General features: G+C 54.2%; 1 protein-coding gene across 2 annotated transcripts in view; it reads left to right on the forward strand.

Moving 5' to 3' along the window:
• The first annotated feature begins 9580 nt into the window (after positions 1-9580).
• Grik3 (glutamate ionotropic receptor kainate type subunit 3) overlaps positions 9581-15822 on the forward strand; it is a 216432-nt gene continuing 210190 nt past the window's right edge. For both annotated transcript variants that reach the window (NM_181373.3, NM_001112716.1), the window contains exon 1: positions 9581-9826. In NM_181373.3, the coding sequence (NP_852038.2) occupies positions 9712-9826 (115 nt within the window). In that variant the 5' untranslated portion in view covers positions 9581-9711. The remainder of the gene's footprint in view (positions 9827-15822) is intronic.

Raw genomic sequence — 15822 nt, forward strand, 5'->3', positions numbered from 1 at the left:
TCATGAACGCCGCTTCTGAAACTTCACAGAAGCCCAGGTGTCTTCCTATGAGAAGATGCTAAGCCTGTCCTCCAGCTCCTGCTGTCTGCAGCAGCTACTCTCGAAGTAGCATCTCCACTCACAACAGTGTTTCCCTTGCTGGGAGCTGAGATCCGCTTATGGGGGAGAGGCCTTGCCTTTGATATCCACGTCTTTGACTTTGTTTCACCTGCTCCTCCCTAGGACACCGAACCCCCACCTGCTTTCCTCCACTCTGGCCTGTGCCGTGGGCTCTGCTTTGCATGTGAGGCCTTGGGTTGTCTTCTGCTGTGAGCTCTCAGAGCGCTCTTTTGTCCCTTGGGTGTAATCTTCTTATCCTCTCCTCTGGCCCCAGGAACTCACAGGCATCCCCCTGCCTTTGCCTGTGCACCTTGGCTTGCTCACATTGATCTCCTGAATCCCCACAGGTGACTCTACAGCCATCCTGTATCCCCTCAGCCTACCCGGGACAGTGGATTTCCAGGGATGTTTGGAATGACGATAATGAATGGGTGAGGGAAGCAGCTGGGCAGGTTTGGGAAGTAGATTGTACCGCGATTGCTATTAAAGTGCTCTCCCTTGGATGATCTGGAAACCCGCTTCTATTTTTTCTCAATGGCGTGTGTGTGTGCAGATGTGGGCATTGCCTCAAGCTTCCAAACATGAGCTTCAGGACTCTTTCTCTTCCACATCTCAGTCTTTCTCGGTTCCTGCCTCTGCTCACAAGAGTAATCACCAGCAACCCCTTTAGCAAGGCCTCTTGACTCCCTGAGACACGTGCCCTGAGGCTTTCTCAGGGACATCCAGCAGAAGAGTAATATACAGAAACCTGGGAAGGCCTCCCATGTGTTCCTCTCCTCCCCGAGGCAGGGCCAAGTTGCCTGACTCATTGCTAACCTCCTGTCCCTCAGCCCCGTGGGTCAGTAGGCTGGGTCAGAGTTCCCTGGATGCCTGAAGGGTGAAGATGCCTGTTCTTTGTCCTCTAATCTGGTCCCTCACTTGTCCCCAAGTTCTGAGTGTGCTGCAGCTTAGAAGGAATGTGTGTGCACATTCAGAGGAAAGAGACTTGGCTGGCTGAGTCTTCCTAATGAAAGGAAGCCAAGTCAGAGGAATGAGACTGGTGCCCAACCCAACCTAACCCAGGTGGACGGTGGAGCCTGGATTAACTGATTGCCAGAGCTCTGTCCTTTGTCACCTCGTCCTCCTGCTGCCTCAGAGATAACGGAGCTGAGACTGGCTCCAGCAGCGCACCTCCTCCATCATGGTCCCAGCCTTGCCCCCAGGCCCCTCTTCACTGCCTGTGCAGCTGCTTCTATTTCTTCTGCCCCCAGAAACACTGGGGTCCTCACATCAAGCAGCCAGACCCGCTGATGCCTGGTTTGGCATCTTCCAGGCCCCCATGCTAGGGACAGGGACTTCTCTTTCTAAATAGCTCTTCTCAAGTGTCCCTCAGAGGTCCAGCAGCTTCCCTGAGGAGGAGTAGGTCTTACTGAGACACAGGAAAAGGGCAACAGTATCCAAGCAAGTAGGAATGAGGGCTCCATATGGAGGGAGGCCGAGGGATGTTGAAGGATGGTGAGCTGGTGTGGTGACATTTACCTTTAATCCTCCTGTTTGAGAGGAAGAGACAGGACAACCTCTGTGAGTTTGAAGCCGGTCTGATCTCCATACTGAGGCTCCAGGTTAACCAAGTCTCCCACAGTGAGACTCTGCCTTAAAAATAAAAACCCACGAAACCCCCAAAAGTAGCAGCTAGGAGAGAAGCCTGTGTGAGAGTACATGTGCATGCATTCATGCGTGTGTGTGTGTGTGTGTGTGTGTGTGTGTGTATACAGTGTATATTTATATGTCAAATGCATGTGTAGAATGTCTGAGTATATAGTTATACTATGCGTGTAGTGTGTATGGTATGTATGTGTGGTTTGTAAATATGTATGCATGTGGTGTGTGTAGTATATGTATGTTATGTGTGTAGTGTGTATGGTGTCTGTGTATGTATGTGTGTATGTCTGTGTGTGTCTCTGTGTGTGGTGTATGCACTCACATACATGTAGGAACACACATAAGAATATTGTGCTTCGGGGTTGGGGATTTAGCTCAGTGGTAGAGCGCTTGCCTAGCAAGCGCAAGTCCCTGGGTTCAGTCCCCAGCTCCGAAAAAAAAGAAAAAAGAAAAAAAAAGAATATTGTGCTTCTTACTAAGGATTAGAGAATAGCGTTTCCCCATGGACCCAACTCTGGAATCAGTTAATTGCCAAATGTCACTTGCCTTCATTCAGTGTGAGACACGATCCCTAAGCACACTGCACCTACCAACCTCTCAATTCTCCCAGCAGCCTTGCAGAGCAGGTCAGATTATTATTTCCATTTTACAGATAGGAAGCAGAAGCACAGAAAATAGATCCATAGCTAGGAATGTGCCCCTAGGAGGGTAGGGCTCATTTGTAGCCAGGCGACCTGGCTTTGCAGTGTGTGGTTCCTTTCATTCTAGGTGGATGGTAGAATTTTGTGATATACGTGTGTGTGTGCGCGTGCATGCGGCAGGGGCGTGCATCTGCACCTATGAATTATTCTTGGAGAGGCACAGCTCTGGGGACAGATTCTCTCGTTTCTCTCATAGAATGAGAAAAGTTTGCTCCTTTTAAAAAATCTTGAGGACTTTTCTTCCACCCTTTTCTACCCCCCCCCCCCCCCCCCCGTGAGACTTGTAGCTTTTGCCTCTCCAGGCTATCTCTACCTTTTGTCATTCTAGGAGGCTCTCTGGCCTCCTAACAACAAACAAAACACAAGGCACATCGCAGGAAGAGGTTCTTGTGTATGGAGTGGGCATACTTCCCATCCTCTGCTGTGGCTGAAATTTTGGCTGCCTGTTCTGGGCACAAACCCCAAATGCTTTCTCCAACATCTGCCCATTGCTGGAAACATCTTCTCTTTCTGGAACTTGGTGGGACAGGGGATGGATATATCACTGGGGATCTGCTATCCATGACTGTTGGTAGGGTTACGCCTGCACCCTGGTGCCCGTTCCTTGCTGTCCCGCAGTGGGATGGCAGCAGCATCTTCCTCAACCCTGCTGCCTCAGCCTCCTCCCAGCTCTTCCTTCTAAGTGTCCAGGGCACGTGCTTCTCTCCACTATTAGTCTGGCTGCTGGCCGCCTCGCCTGTGTGGCAAACAGAGAAGCATCATACCTGTGTGCCAGCAAGGCACAGGTGTGCCTCTGCCACTCACACAGTGGACCACCTGCTGGAATCTTGGCGGAAGGCGGCCTTGGGATGGGATCCTCGGGAGAGACAGTCTGTGGCATAATTAAGAGGGAACAAAACAAAACAAAACAATGTTTTCCTTCCTCTCTCTTTTCTACCACTTGCCCTAATTATTTTCCCACTTTTAAATTCTACATCAACTTTAATTAAGCTGGCCTCGGGCAGGGAAGTCTGGCAAACTTGGAGAAGTTCACTTGTTTATTTTCTTATCACTCAGAGATTGGATTTTCCCAGGGCACTCTGTCTCTTTCTCGGTAAGGAGGGCTGGTGGCAGCCTAGGAGGGGGCCGATGATAGGTGCAACTGAGAACTGGTTCTAGGGCCTCCTGGGGAGGCGCTTCTCCACCCAAATTGTTGACCAACTGCTGCTTTAGATCTGCCTCCTGCCTCCTCTGAGCCTGCCTCTGGCTTTCCCCTCAGGAGAGTCCAAGATATGAGAGAGGATGGAATCTTTAACCAACAGAGGCAGCGCTGAACCTGAGGGATAGAAATGTGTTTCGTTACTTATTTGGGGGGAGAGCACATCATTCATACACTACCTCATTCATTTGCTTGTTTAATTCCTGCACATGTGGACCATTTTTCACTGACTTGGGTTATTTCAAGGACAAGAGGAGAGAGCTGCAACTGGAAGCCAGTGTGACTCCTGGCTCTCTGTGGTGGCTCTACGTGACCTCCCCAGTGTCCGATCCATCACCAGGCACAGACGCTGGGTCTTTCAGGACCTCCTTCATCTTTGTGAGGAGGACAGATGCTAGACCATTCCTAGAGTCAGAGATCAGAGCTGAATCATGAAGGTCACTGAATATCATGGTACAGTGAGAGGCAGGAGGACGCAGGGCTCTAAAGGATGCTGCGTGGGGAGTTCACCACATTCCCGAGGTGTCCCAGGTTGGCGTAAGTGGTTGGATGATGTCTGAGGTTCAGCCCCAAGTGACTGGGATAAGCAGCAGGCAGGGGGCTCTGCTGGGGAAGTGTGTGAGGGTGAAGGACCTGTGACTGAGGGAGTGGACTGATGAATGACAAAGGAGCAGATGACTGGGCGAATGTGTGAATGAAGGAGCTCGTGAGAGAATGAATAAAGAAGTGAGCGAGGGCTCTAGTGAGCCAGCAAACAAGCAGGAGCCTCTGGTAAGTGGATGCCTAAGTGGATCAATGGGGGGGGGGGCTGGGTGAATTCATTAGAGACTGACCTTAGGAATGGGTGAGGGGAGAATTTGGTAAGGGATTGAAAAAAAAAATGAACCAATGGGTGCATAGCTGGCTAAGGGGATAAAAATGAATGATCTTATGAATGAGTGAGTGAACGAACGATTGCATGAGTAAATCAGGGACTACGCGTGATTGTTGGAGTAAGCCAGCTAGCGACTGCAGGTCCCCAGTCAGGAAGCCAGGAAGTGCTGGCTCCTGTGGGGAGGAGCCTCACCTCACAGCGATGGCTTCCCCCGCCCTTACCCATTAGCAGCTGTTCCACTGTGTACGCATACAATAAGAATCTCTGAGTACGTATATCTGTGTACCAGTTACTTCTCCGCCAGAACTGTCCCCAACCATTAAAGAGCAGATGTCAGTAAAAATAACCTACCTCAGATGGCTTGTCTACCTGTCTCCCTCACCGCTGAGAAATAAGCTGCGGGTTCAGCTGACAATAAACACAGGAATTGACTTCAGTGGGAATGAACTTGCTTTGGCTGTTGACAAAAATCTAAGGTGATGTCACTCTCACTGGCTCACCGAGTGCTTGGATAGCTGTTGGCCTATGTTGTTTTCGTTCTTGGGACGTGGGGAAGGGATGAAGTTCCCAGGTTGATGTGCCTGTCTTAAGGCTATAGGTCACATCTCTGCTTTTGTGGTAAGTATGCTTTTGACCAGTGAGAGGGTACAGAGAAATAGAGTGGGGCCTGGGAATGGAGTCCTCCATGTTAAGAAGTCAATAGAGATCACGTGTGTGTGCGTGTGTGCGTGTGTGCGTGTGTGCGTGTGTGCGTGTGTGTGAGTGTGTGTGTGTGTGTGTGTGTGTGTGTGTGTGTGTGTAGGGGGTGGCAGCTGTCTCTTTCCAAGCCTGAAACCCTAAGGCAAGAGGGGAGCGATCTCTCTCTCTCTCTCTCTCTCTCTCTCTCTCTCTCTCTCTCTCTCACCAAAGCATCACAAGAGTGAGTTGCAAAGTGTAACCCCAGTAGGCCCTTTTCTAAAACCCAGAGGGAAGGGTCCAGAGCCCCCCGGGCAGGCTGGGCTACAGTGTCCAGCCTGTCAGCACCTGCCTGCAAAGGAGTTGACAATAAGCAGGCTTCAGCAGAGGGCACTCAAGTCCTAGGAATCTCCACTCAGGAACTGCGCGCTCTGCTCAGTGGCTTCCCGGGGAAGCGGAGTCATGAATCTCAGTAACTCGAGCCCAGGGCCTCATCACTCACAGTGATTGTGGAGGGACTGAGAGCCGAGTGGATCAGTCTAAACAAAACATGCACACAGGGGACTCATCCGACAGAGCTAGCTTGGCCACCCCTGGGGCCTCCCCTCCTTAACCAAAGAAGTAGGGAGTAGAGGGAGGGGCTGGGGGTTGGGGGGGGACCTAACAGTATCGCCCCCTTCTTCCAACACCTTATCCACACCCCCACCTGTGAGTCAGTGGGAGGCATGAATCTAGCTGGCAGCGGCTTGGGCCAGCTCAGCCGTTTTAGGGGATGTTAATGAAATTCGGGAGCACTTGTCCTTTCAGACAGCGGCCCCTTTTATTTGGGAATGAAAAGCTGCATTAGTCTGAATGAGGTTTGGAGGCCTCATAAATCCAGTGCTGGCTGCCTCGTGGGGGAGCGGGGAGCTGAGGCCTGGCTGGTGGGTAGGCTTGTTTACCAACAATTCCAAAAGCCAGGATTGGCGGCTCCCAATCTCCAGAGAGGGGGATTGAGATCGTGCCAATCCTGCTATCTGCTGGTTCTGGGGTGGCCTGGAGAGGCTGGTGAGAGAGGACAGCAGAGCTCTCTTCAGAGTTGGGGGAGGGGCGAGGGCTGTGCTCTCCAGTTTACTCCAGCTAAGGACCCCCATTCCACTCCGCTTTCAGCCCATCCTCAGGCAGCCAGAGGCTACAGGGGTTTCTGCTGGGGCCAGGAGGCTCTTGACAGAGCTGTTTCCGCTCAGTCCAGGTGGTGTTGGACACCACAGGGGCAATACTGTCAACTTAACAGCCTGTGGGAACCCAGCCTGGTCAACAGTAATGCCTAATAAATATTAGTGGAAGGAAGGAAGGAAGGGAGAAAAGAAAGGGAGGGAGGGAAGGAGGAAGGAAGCAAGCTGTGTATGTCTTTGGACTTCTTAAGTTTAGGTTCTTTAACTGTAATGTGGAAAAATAACAAAAGACTATTATGGAGGGTCATGGGTAAGGCCAGATTAAGTGACAGACAAGGTTGTGAGTACCTTTCCTGGACCACGGAAAATGTACAGTAATCAAGAGAGTCACGACTGTTTGTCAAGGCTGGTTCGTGTGCGTGCGTGCGTGCGTGCGTGCGTGCGTGCGTGCGTGCGTGCGTGCGTGCGTGCGTGTGTGTGTGTGTGTGTGTGTCTGTAATCCTACCCTTTCCCCATGGCTGAGAGGGAGGAAGCTGCTGTGTTTGCAGATGCCCTGTTGCAGTTGGGTCAAGAACAAGTGTCAGGCTCTTGGGCTGGGGATAGCAACTTCTAATCAGACCTACCCCAGGGTTGTCAACCCTGCCTGAGCACAATCACTGCAGCCAGGAGGTTACGCCCATTGCAAATGAAAGGGAGCCTGAGACCAGCCTCCATCCTTGGCTATGGAGATTCACTGCTTGGGGATGCGGCTGCCTGTTTCCAGGGAGTGCTGATGAGGGGGCTTTGAGGACAGAGCCCTCCTCCCGCCTTTGGAAGAGCTCAGATGTCCTACTTCATCCTCAGCTAGCCTTTAGGGAGCCTGCTCATCTCCCCCACTCTTCAGGGCTCTTTACCCCAGTTGGCTTCAGAAGTGTTCCTCCCTGTGGTCACAGCTCTACCTTCTGCTTCTTCAGTTTCCTGACAAGCCACTCTCACGTGGGTAGTGGGGGGGGGGGAGTTGGGGTGGGTAGGAGCACCGTTCTACCTGCAGAACAGGCCACCTTTAGAGTTACTCAGCCTGAGGCATGAGTAGCTGCTCTCTTTTCTGCCCTTTCCCTGTCAGGTATTATCTTCCTTCAAAAACAAAACGAGACAAAACCCCCCAAAACCCAGGTCCTTTTGGTTCCAGGAACCAACCAAATAAGCTGTGGAATCTGAGGACAGGTAACCTGGTGCCAGGGTGTGTCGCTAGTGAAGAGGCTCTTAGCTGACCACCTAGGGGTCCTCTGCTCCCTTCTTCTGAATGCTTCCTTGCTAGGTACTTGGAGGCCTATCCTGTAAGATCTCTAGGCCCTGTGGAGAGGTGCCAACTGCCAACCCTGAAGCTGTGATCTGTGTGTCTGTGCCTGTTTCTTTGGGCAACACTTGTCAGGGAACGATTGGGGAACCAGCCATTCTCGCTCCAGGGATAGCCCAACTATGGCAAATGGAGACCTCTGTATAAGAGCTGATCACCAAGAATGTCCTGGAACTAGGTACCTCTCTTTTCTTAGGCAGAGCCCAGTAAGTCTTTGCTCCCAAGACCACTGGTGCAAGTTCAGATGGGAAGGAGCCCCTTCCTAATTGCTAATTGGCTACACTGCCTTATTCACAACCCCCACACAATGCCTGGAAGCCCTGCGCCCACATAGGGCGGGAAAGAAAAGACGGCAAAATTAACAGGCCTGTTTGGAGTGCAACACATTATCTATTTGTAGGAAAATTAAAGATTTGCTCTTCAGATGTAGGGGGCCATGCTCTTACCAGGCAGCTGGCAAATGGGAGAGATTGGAAATGATTGAATAGATCAAATTATTTAAATGAGAAAAATAAATTCGCACACAGCCTAGCCGCTGCCCGGTGACAGATCCGTTTATTTATCTACTGTATCGGTACCGCTTTGTCTCTGTCAAAAAGGTCATTAAACTCGCCTAGCTCCGTAATTCGCAGCCTCCTGCTCCTGCCTCGCTCCACGGCCCTTCTCTTCCCTCGACACCCAGCGCCACTTGAAAAAAAATTTATTATTGGTAATAAACAACATTTCTTTTTAACCCTTTCGGTTTTCTCCCCTACATATCCTACTCTGTCCCATGGAAAAACCAGTTTCTCTGTATTGTTTCTCAGGAGGAATCCTGGAGGGGGCTCCAGTTCCTCCCGCATAGTTGCGGAAGAGGACTGAGAAACCAGCGGGCTCCAACTCCGTCGGCCCTCGGAAGCGAAGGCTTTGGCGATCCTTCTCCGCAGTCCTCCTATTGATAGTGCGTGGTCAAGTCCTACCTTTCACGCACAGGGTCTGGCCTGGTCTCTCCCTCCGGGTTAGTTCCTGAAGCTCCGCACCCCCTGTCCAGCACCTACAGTTTTCTGAATTCTACTCCCACCCCCACTCCCCAAACCTCCAAGCCCAGGGCCAGCCCTGCTTTCCCATGGACTGGAGATTAAAAGTGGAAAACAGCTCCAGGTCAGTCTCCTGCCGCCGCCGTCCAGCCAGCGTCGGCCGCGTGGGAGCTGAAAGGCGAGGCTCCGCAGACGGCAGGCTCCCGGTCTCTCGTCTCCAGGCGGGCGCGTCTCTTCCAGCTAATCCAGCCGCTGGGCTGCCGCCGTCTCCCGGCTCACGGTGCCAGCTCCGCCGCTCTACGCTTGGCTCCCGGGTTCCTTGCCTTGCCCTGGGGGCGGCAGGGCAGATGGGGACGTCTGGGCTGCGGAGGAGAGTCTCCATCCTCCGGGCGTTCCCCCTCCCAAATCCTGTCCAGGGTCCCCTTCCCCACCCCCTGCTCAGGTGTGAGCGCGCGAGTGTGCACCCGGGCGAGTGTGAGTGGGAAGCGTGTGTGCGCGGGGGAGTACGCGGAGGGAGCGCGGGCGGCGGGCGGTGCGGGAGGCGGGAGGCAGGGCGCGGGGGAGGGGGCTGGGAGGGAGTGTGTGCGCGCGTGCAACTCCACTCCGGGGCTTTGTGCGAGCCCGGGCGATAGCATCGGCGGCGGCTGGAGGAGGAGCGGCCGGAGACGCGTGCAAGCCCGCCCGGCAGCCGGGGCAGGTGGGAAGCCCGCGCGGGAGCCGAGCCGACGCGAGCCGGAGACGCCGCAGCCGAGTCCGAGCGGAGCCCGGGCGGAGCCCAGGAGCCTTCGCTCGCGGGCAGCCCGTGGGCGGCAGCCGAAGCGGGGCGGGCGCCGGCGGGGCGGCCCCCCAGTAAGATGTGCGCAGCGCCGCGGGGCGCCCCCCACTCGCAGAGGCGCTCGGGAGCCGGGCGGCTGGGCCAGGCGGCGCCTCGGGGGCTGCTGCGCGCCCGCGCCTAGAGCTGCCGCCCCAGGGAGCCCGCCACGGCCGCGCCCCGGGCACGCTCGGTGGCGCCCAACGATGACCGCTCCCTGGCGGCGCCTCCGGAGTCTGGTTTGGGAATACTGGGCCGGGTTCCTCGTGTGCGCCTTCTGGATCCCAGACTCGCGCGGGATGCCCCACGTCATCCGGATCGGTAAGGGCTCCCCTAGAGCCGGGGGTCTCTGCGCGCTCGGGTGGGGACGGGAATTGGGGGGGTAGTGGTGCTCTGAACGTGATCCGAAAGATTGTCCCAACCTCCCTCTAGGCTGCAGGGCTCGGGTGTCTGCTGGGAGCTCTTGGCGGGGAGGACAAAGTTCCAAAGCTCGGGTCGCCGGGCCTTCCTTACGGGGAGGAGGCAACTGGGCCGCTGTGGCGAGGGGACCTGGGTACGCTCTGGGGAGGGCGACGCAGTGGAGTGTGGCGAAGGTTCTAGCCCTAAGCCAGCGCCTCGGGGGAATTTCGCCGCGACTGTCAGCAAGGATGGCCGCAGACCTAGTTCTGGGACTGGCTTCTGCGCAGAGTGGGAGCCCTGGGGAAGGCGCCAACTTCTCTCCCCTCACGGGCACCTCTCTGGACCTTGGGAGCAGGCACGGGCAGGGGGTACAGGGGATGGATTCGCCGGACTAGGATTGCGGATTTCCTTGCCCCTAGCTGGCCCAGGCACGGGGCAGGAGAGGGGCAGTCCCCCGCTTGTCGCGAGAGCGGGTCCCCCAGGCCCAGGCCTCTTTGGACGAGGAGTAACAGAGTCTGAGAAAAGGAAGCGCAGAAGGAAGCCCAGCGCAGCCAGGGACGGCGGCCGAGGGTTGCGAGTGGCTTTTAAAGTTAGCCGAAATCCCTCCGCAGCTGGCGGCGGCTGGCGGTCTGCGCGCGGCTTTTTGGGGCTCTGGCTTCTCCGATTCTCTCACCGCTGCAGATTTCTTACTCTGGGCTTTAACTTTGTTGTGGCCGCCGGAGGCACCCTGCGCGGCAGCGCTCAGGACTGGGCGGGAGCCCACGCGAGGCCCTAGCCCACTCACTGCGCAGGACTGAGCCAGGCTGGGCTACCCAGGAGGAGCCTCGGCTACCGCGGGCCGCCCGTGCCAGACCGGAGACCCGGGCAGCTTGAGTTCGTGAGACACCAACATCTGGTGCGCAGCCAACGGAGCTCTACCCAGACAGAGCCACCTTCCTCCTCCTCTGGGGCTCTCTTCCAGGAGCCGTCTTTGCTCCTGCAAGAGCGGACTTTGGGTGGCCGGCGGTGTGATGATGCAGGGAACTCTGGCTAGGCTTGGTTATATGTACTTGAGGTTTTTCCTAGGAGGCAATCCTCTCGCGCTCTCTCTCCCTGGAGCCACGTCCTCTTGAACTCAGCTTCAGAATGGGGGCAGAAAACGATGCTCAGATCTGCAGATGTTGAGGTCTTGCACTGCATGCCTACAATCCGATCCCGGACCAGGATGGGCATGCATAACACCCTGAGGCGAGTAGGCGAGGCACCTGTGGGGAATCTGGGGACAGCCCTCACAGTCAAGTTTAACCCTTTGAAGTCCAGGTTTCTCTGGGCTGCCAAGAATGTTTCCTGTCTCTATTACTGCCCCGGTACTGGCTTGGTCACCTTTCTAGCTAATCTTTTAGTAGTGGGCCACTGCTTTTTTTATTTCCTCTCTCAGTCCTTGTGATTTTTAGGGGGCCTTCATGGTAGAGTGTCCTTGAGATAGAAAGGGAACCTCAAAGGGTGTTGTGCTCCCCACCCCACCCCCCGTGCTTTGCAGATCTATATTCCCTGGTCTTCCCCCTCCAGAGGGTGGGATGGGTGTGTTTCCAGCCCAGTTTCAGGAATGGAAATCTTTGGAGGCCGAGAGAGACAGGAACAGGTTAACCACAGCCTCAGAGGTACGGGCTGCAAATGGGCAGGGTAACTGGTCCTCCCTTGCCCTTGTCGCTGGGACAGTATATAGGAAGAACACATTCCAAACCTCTGTCCCTTTCTTGGGTCACAGTGTAATAACGCAGTTAAGGATGATAGAGCCCCCTCTCATCTAATCTTCTTCATATTAAGCCCCAGGATTAATTAGCGTGTCGGCCCAGGCCATTTATATCCAAGAGCCCTGCCCTATTTGACTCCCAGCCCGAAGACTGGGGTGCTGTATTGATGCCAAACGTGACTACTGGAGTAGGGCCAGCTTTGGGTGGAGGATGGGAAGGATCTGAGGCCTCTGGGCTTCTTTGGAGCTGCCTGGGGAGCTTAGCTTCTGTCCTTCCAGAGCTTGAAGTTGAACCTCAGCTGGAGGCAGAGCACTGGACAGCGGGAAGCAAAGAGCGAGCGAGGGAAGAGGAGGGGAGGGAGGTCACGCTGCAACCTAAAGATACTGCCTTGGCTAGAGTGGATGCTGACCGTCTCTCTGTTCCCATCTCTGGGATCTGAGGCCTCTTGGCTGGGGCTGCAGGGATCGAGGCCCTGGAAACTGAGCTTCTCTGAAGCATGCCGGGTGCTTCTGCTGGAGCTGCTGGAGCTTGAAGCCCGAATCCCTTCTCCAGCAGCCAGGCGTCGTCGCTGAGCACAGGACCAGAGAGGGTTTACCTGCAGGTGCAAGCTGTGCTCTCCGGCCTGGGGAGTGTGTTCCCCGCCCCTTCTCTTTGTGCCTCTTTTAGGGACTGAGATTCCCTCTTAGACAAGGAGACGGATAGCTCAGCAGTGTGACAGAGTGTTCAAACAATCTGCCTTGAATAGATGAATTGCACTGCTCTGTCTTTTTGTAATTGTGTCTATCAGAGGGAGAGGTCAAGACATTGATTGCTTGGATGGTTTGCAAGTAACAAAGAAGAGTGAGGGAGAGAGAGAGAGTAATTGGATTGTAGTCTGCAGGGGAAAAATGATCATTGATTATTTTATATGAATATGTGGAAGATGTATTCTGTGTGTGATTATCAAGGGCTGCCATTGAAGGCTTGCGAGACATATTGTTCTGCATTTTACTATTATTGTCATCGCTGTTGTTGTTTGGATGGATCCAGGTCTTAACTTAGGATAAGCAGTTAGACTCAGGGTCTTCTCGGCTAAATAGGACTTAGTGATCTTCCATGGGGATTTGGATTTATGGGTTCTTAATCTCCAAGCTGAAGAGGAGGGGCCGTGGGCACAGAGTCTTGGGTTTCCTGGTCTTTCTGCTCTTAATGAACTGGATCACTTTGATATAATTCTATTCCTCTTCCCTCCTTGGCCTCCCCATAGTACACAGTTCGGTTGACATCCTAATCGTGGTGTTCAAGTTCCCTTTAGAGTGGACTGCCAGGAAATGGTGGTCATCAATGTAGGTCTCCTGCTTAGATCTTTCCTAGGACTACAGACATACCGTAGGATTGGGGGCCGCTCGGAATCTGAAAAGGAGCCAGGCAGTGGTGACCAGCAGCTGGGGAAGCCTGGAGAGTCTTTCTTTGTGTGTGTGTGTGTGTGTGTGTGTGTGTGTGTGTGTGTGTGTGTGTGTGATGAGAAGCTCGGTGGCTGGTCTTGATCTCTGGCCAGCCAGTGGGGGGATTCGAAGCCAAATGACTGCAGAGACATAAAGCAGGTGTAAGGGGGTGGGAGGGAAGGGCGCGCCCAGCTCTGCGTTCTTGGAGCCTCCACAGACAGGGCAGAGCTAAGCCGTTTCCGAATGTGCAGGGGTCCAGCAGCCCTTCTCGGGGCAATGGGACCCCCTCCCATGTGCCCCTTCTCTGATCAGATCATCCACATTGTCCCAAACACTCTTCTCTTGAGTTTGAGAGTCACTGCGTGTGGAACAATGAGGAATTCTCCTGACTGGCGATGTGCGGAGACGTTGCACCTTGTAGGAACAGACAGCCGCTGAATGAAGATCAATAGGGTTTTCCCCCCTAGAAGTAAATAGCTTCAGACAAAACCTGGGAGTGGCCTGAGGGGCCTTAGAAAGCATTAACTTGAGGAATTTCTGTTTCACTTTCCAGCCCAGCTGCTCCTGTCAGCCCAGGCTTCCCTCCTTCTCCAGCTGGAGTTTAATTCCCCCTCCATGCTCGCACTGTGTCACCGAACCGGTCTTTTGGCATCAGGATGTCCTGGGCTTTTTAGGTTCGTGTGGGTTGAGCCAGGCTGGGCTAAGCTCTTCCAAGGTCGTGGGTATCCCCCATGTGGCTTTGTAGGATGGGCCGAGTCACAGGAGGTTTTCGAGAGGTCGCTCTAGGCTCCTCACCCTTACAAAAATACTGGAGTCCTTGGCTCCCTTTAGCATATTTTGTGACCCTGCCCCCAACTGTGAGCCTCTTAGGGGGCCCCAGTGATCGCACAGGCACAGGGTTCCAGCCTTGGGAAGTAGAGTATCCTGCAGAAACAGAACTACCGCTCCTCAGGGGACAAGGCCTAGGAAGGGAAGCTGCAGGTTTCCGAGGGAGAGATCTGTGCTTTGTGGCTAGGGCTGGTAATAATGCACTAGAGGCAAGGCCTCCCTATCCTCTCATGGTCAGTTGCCCCCTCTCCCTTCTACAGCTGCCACCTGAGCCCGGTCATCCTTGCTCAGGACCCGCTAGAAGCGCCTGAGCTCTGATCCTACACTGGGTCATGTAAAAGTGGGTAGGGGGATGGGAGTCCTCAGGATCTGCCTGACAACAGAGAACTGACATCCCAGAATAAGGCCCATCTCTGGAGCCTGCAAACCGAAGACCCTGGTGTATATCCTCTGGAGGCTAGAGAGGTGGAGCCCGGGGAACGTAGAGTCCTCCAGAGGGCCAGACAGAGCTGGCGCCTTGGCCTTGGCCTTGGCTGGGAGTGCTCTGCTTCCAGGTGCTGGTTCTACAGCGGCAGCACCAGAGGGCAGTGTGTCTGTGCTCGGATGGCCACCGAGTCTCCAGCCTGGGGCCCCACTGAGTCTGGAGCGTAATCAAAATAATAAAGCAGCCACCATACCATGGCCATAGTTTATTGAGCACTTAATAGCTGCCAAGCTGTTTGGAGTGCTTTCCAAACAATGACAAGTAGCAGGGAGATAGTAGGTGCTCAATAAATGTAGCTGCAGCAGCGTTTCCCTCCATTATCTGATTGAGTTTCTACAATGCTGCTGGTGCCGCTCCCCCCATTTTGCAGACAAAGCAACCAAGCTAGGTGAACTCGCTTGCCCAGAAACGCAGGGCTAGTGCTTAGTAGATACCAGGACTCGAACTGCAGTCAGATAGACTCCAGATCTGGTACCTGGAGTTGGCTGTGTAGTTTGAAGATAGCGATCTTTTATAAAGTGCTTAGATGCAGGTCCCCATGGCCACGGTTCTGGAAGCTGAACAAGAGCTAGCTGGGTGAGTCTGGGGCTCTGGCTCGCCTGGGATGGTTTCGGTGCCTTGTTCAGCCGCATCAGTATCAGGCTCACCTCCCTGAAGACGAATGGATGTCCAGGGAGACACACACTCATGTTTTTCTGTATTCCACTTGGCTTTGGCCTTTTGACTGTCCAGAGCTTTAATCCAAGCCCCAGATAAAGGCTGGATTCGTCTGTGATTGAGGCCAGTCTACTCAGAAATCCCTCTGCTTCCCGGGAGTTTCCCAGGATATCCTCAAAGACTGGGAAAGCTTTGAGCCCTGAGGGGGGGCCCCTGTGTGTTTCGCACCTCCAGCCTCTGTCACCCCTAAGCTGTCTTTGTTCTTTCTCCCCTGCCTCACCTCCCGTTTCCTACCCCATCTCATCCCCTCCCGGCTCCATCATCTCTCCCAGCTACTGATGGTTTTTATGTTGTTCTATTTTTAAGCAGGAGTCACATGCCCATCTTCTAAATGGAGCCTATCTGGTTTGGAACCGAGATTGGTGGGCAACGCACAGGGCATAGTGGTTGCCGTCAGCAACTGCCACTCTGCTAGTGAATGGAGGAGCTGTGTAACCTACTGCAGCGGTGACACATTCAAGAGTGGCTCGAGAGGGGTCCTCACACTGTCCTTGTCCAGCTTCCCCTTCTGCAAAGCAGGGAGATGTAGAATGCCTGTCTCTCAGAGTCAGATAATCGTGATGTCCTTTCGAAAGGCGTACGGTCCGATGATCAACATCACATCTTTGCTATTATTCCTTTATAGTCAGAGACCAGTTCAGAGACTGGAGTACGGGCGAAGCTCCCCAGCTGTCAGGGTTTAAGGACGCTCCCAAAAGATGAGGACTTTGAGCAGGCCTCAGAGATGTAACA

Source organism: Rattus norvegicus, chromosome 5, assembly GCF_036323735.1.
Source record: "Rattus norvegicus strain BN/NHsdMcwi chromosome 5, GRCr8, whole genome shotgun sequence".
Lineage (NCBI taxonomy): Eukaryota > Metazoa > Chordata > Mammalia > Rodentia > Muridae > Rattus > Rattus norvegicus.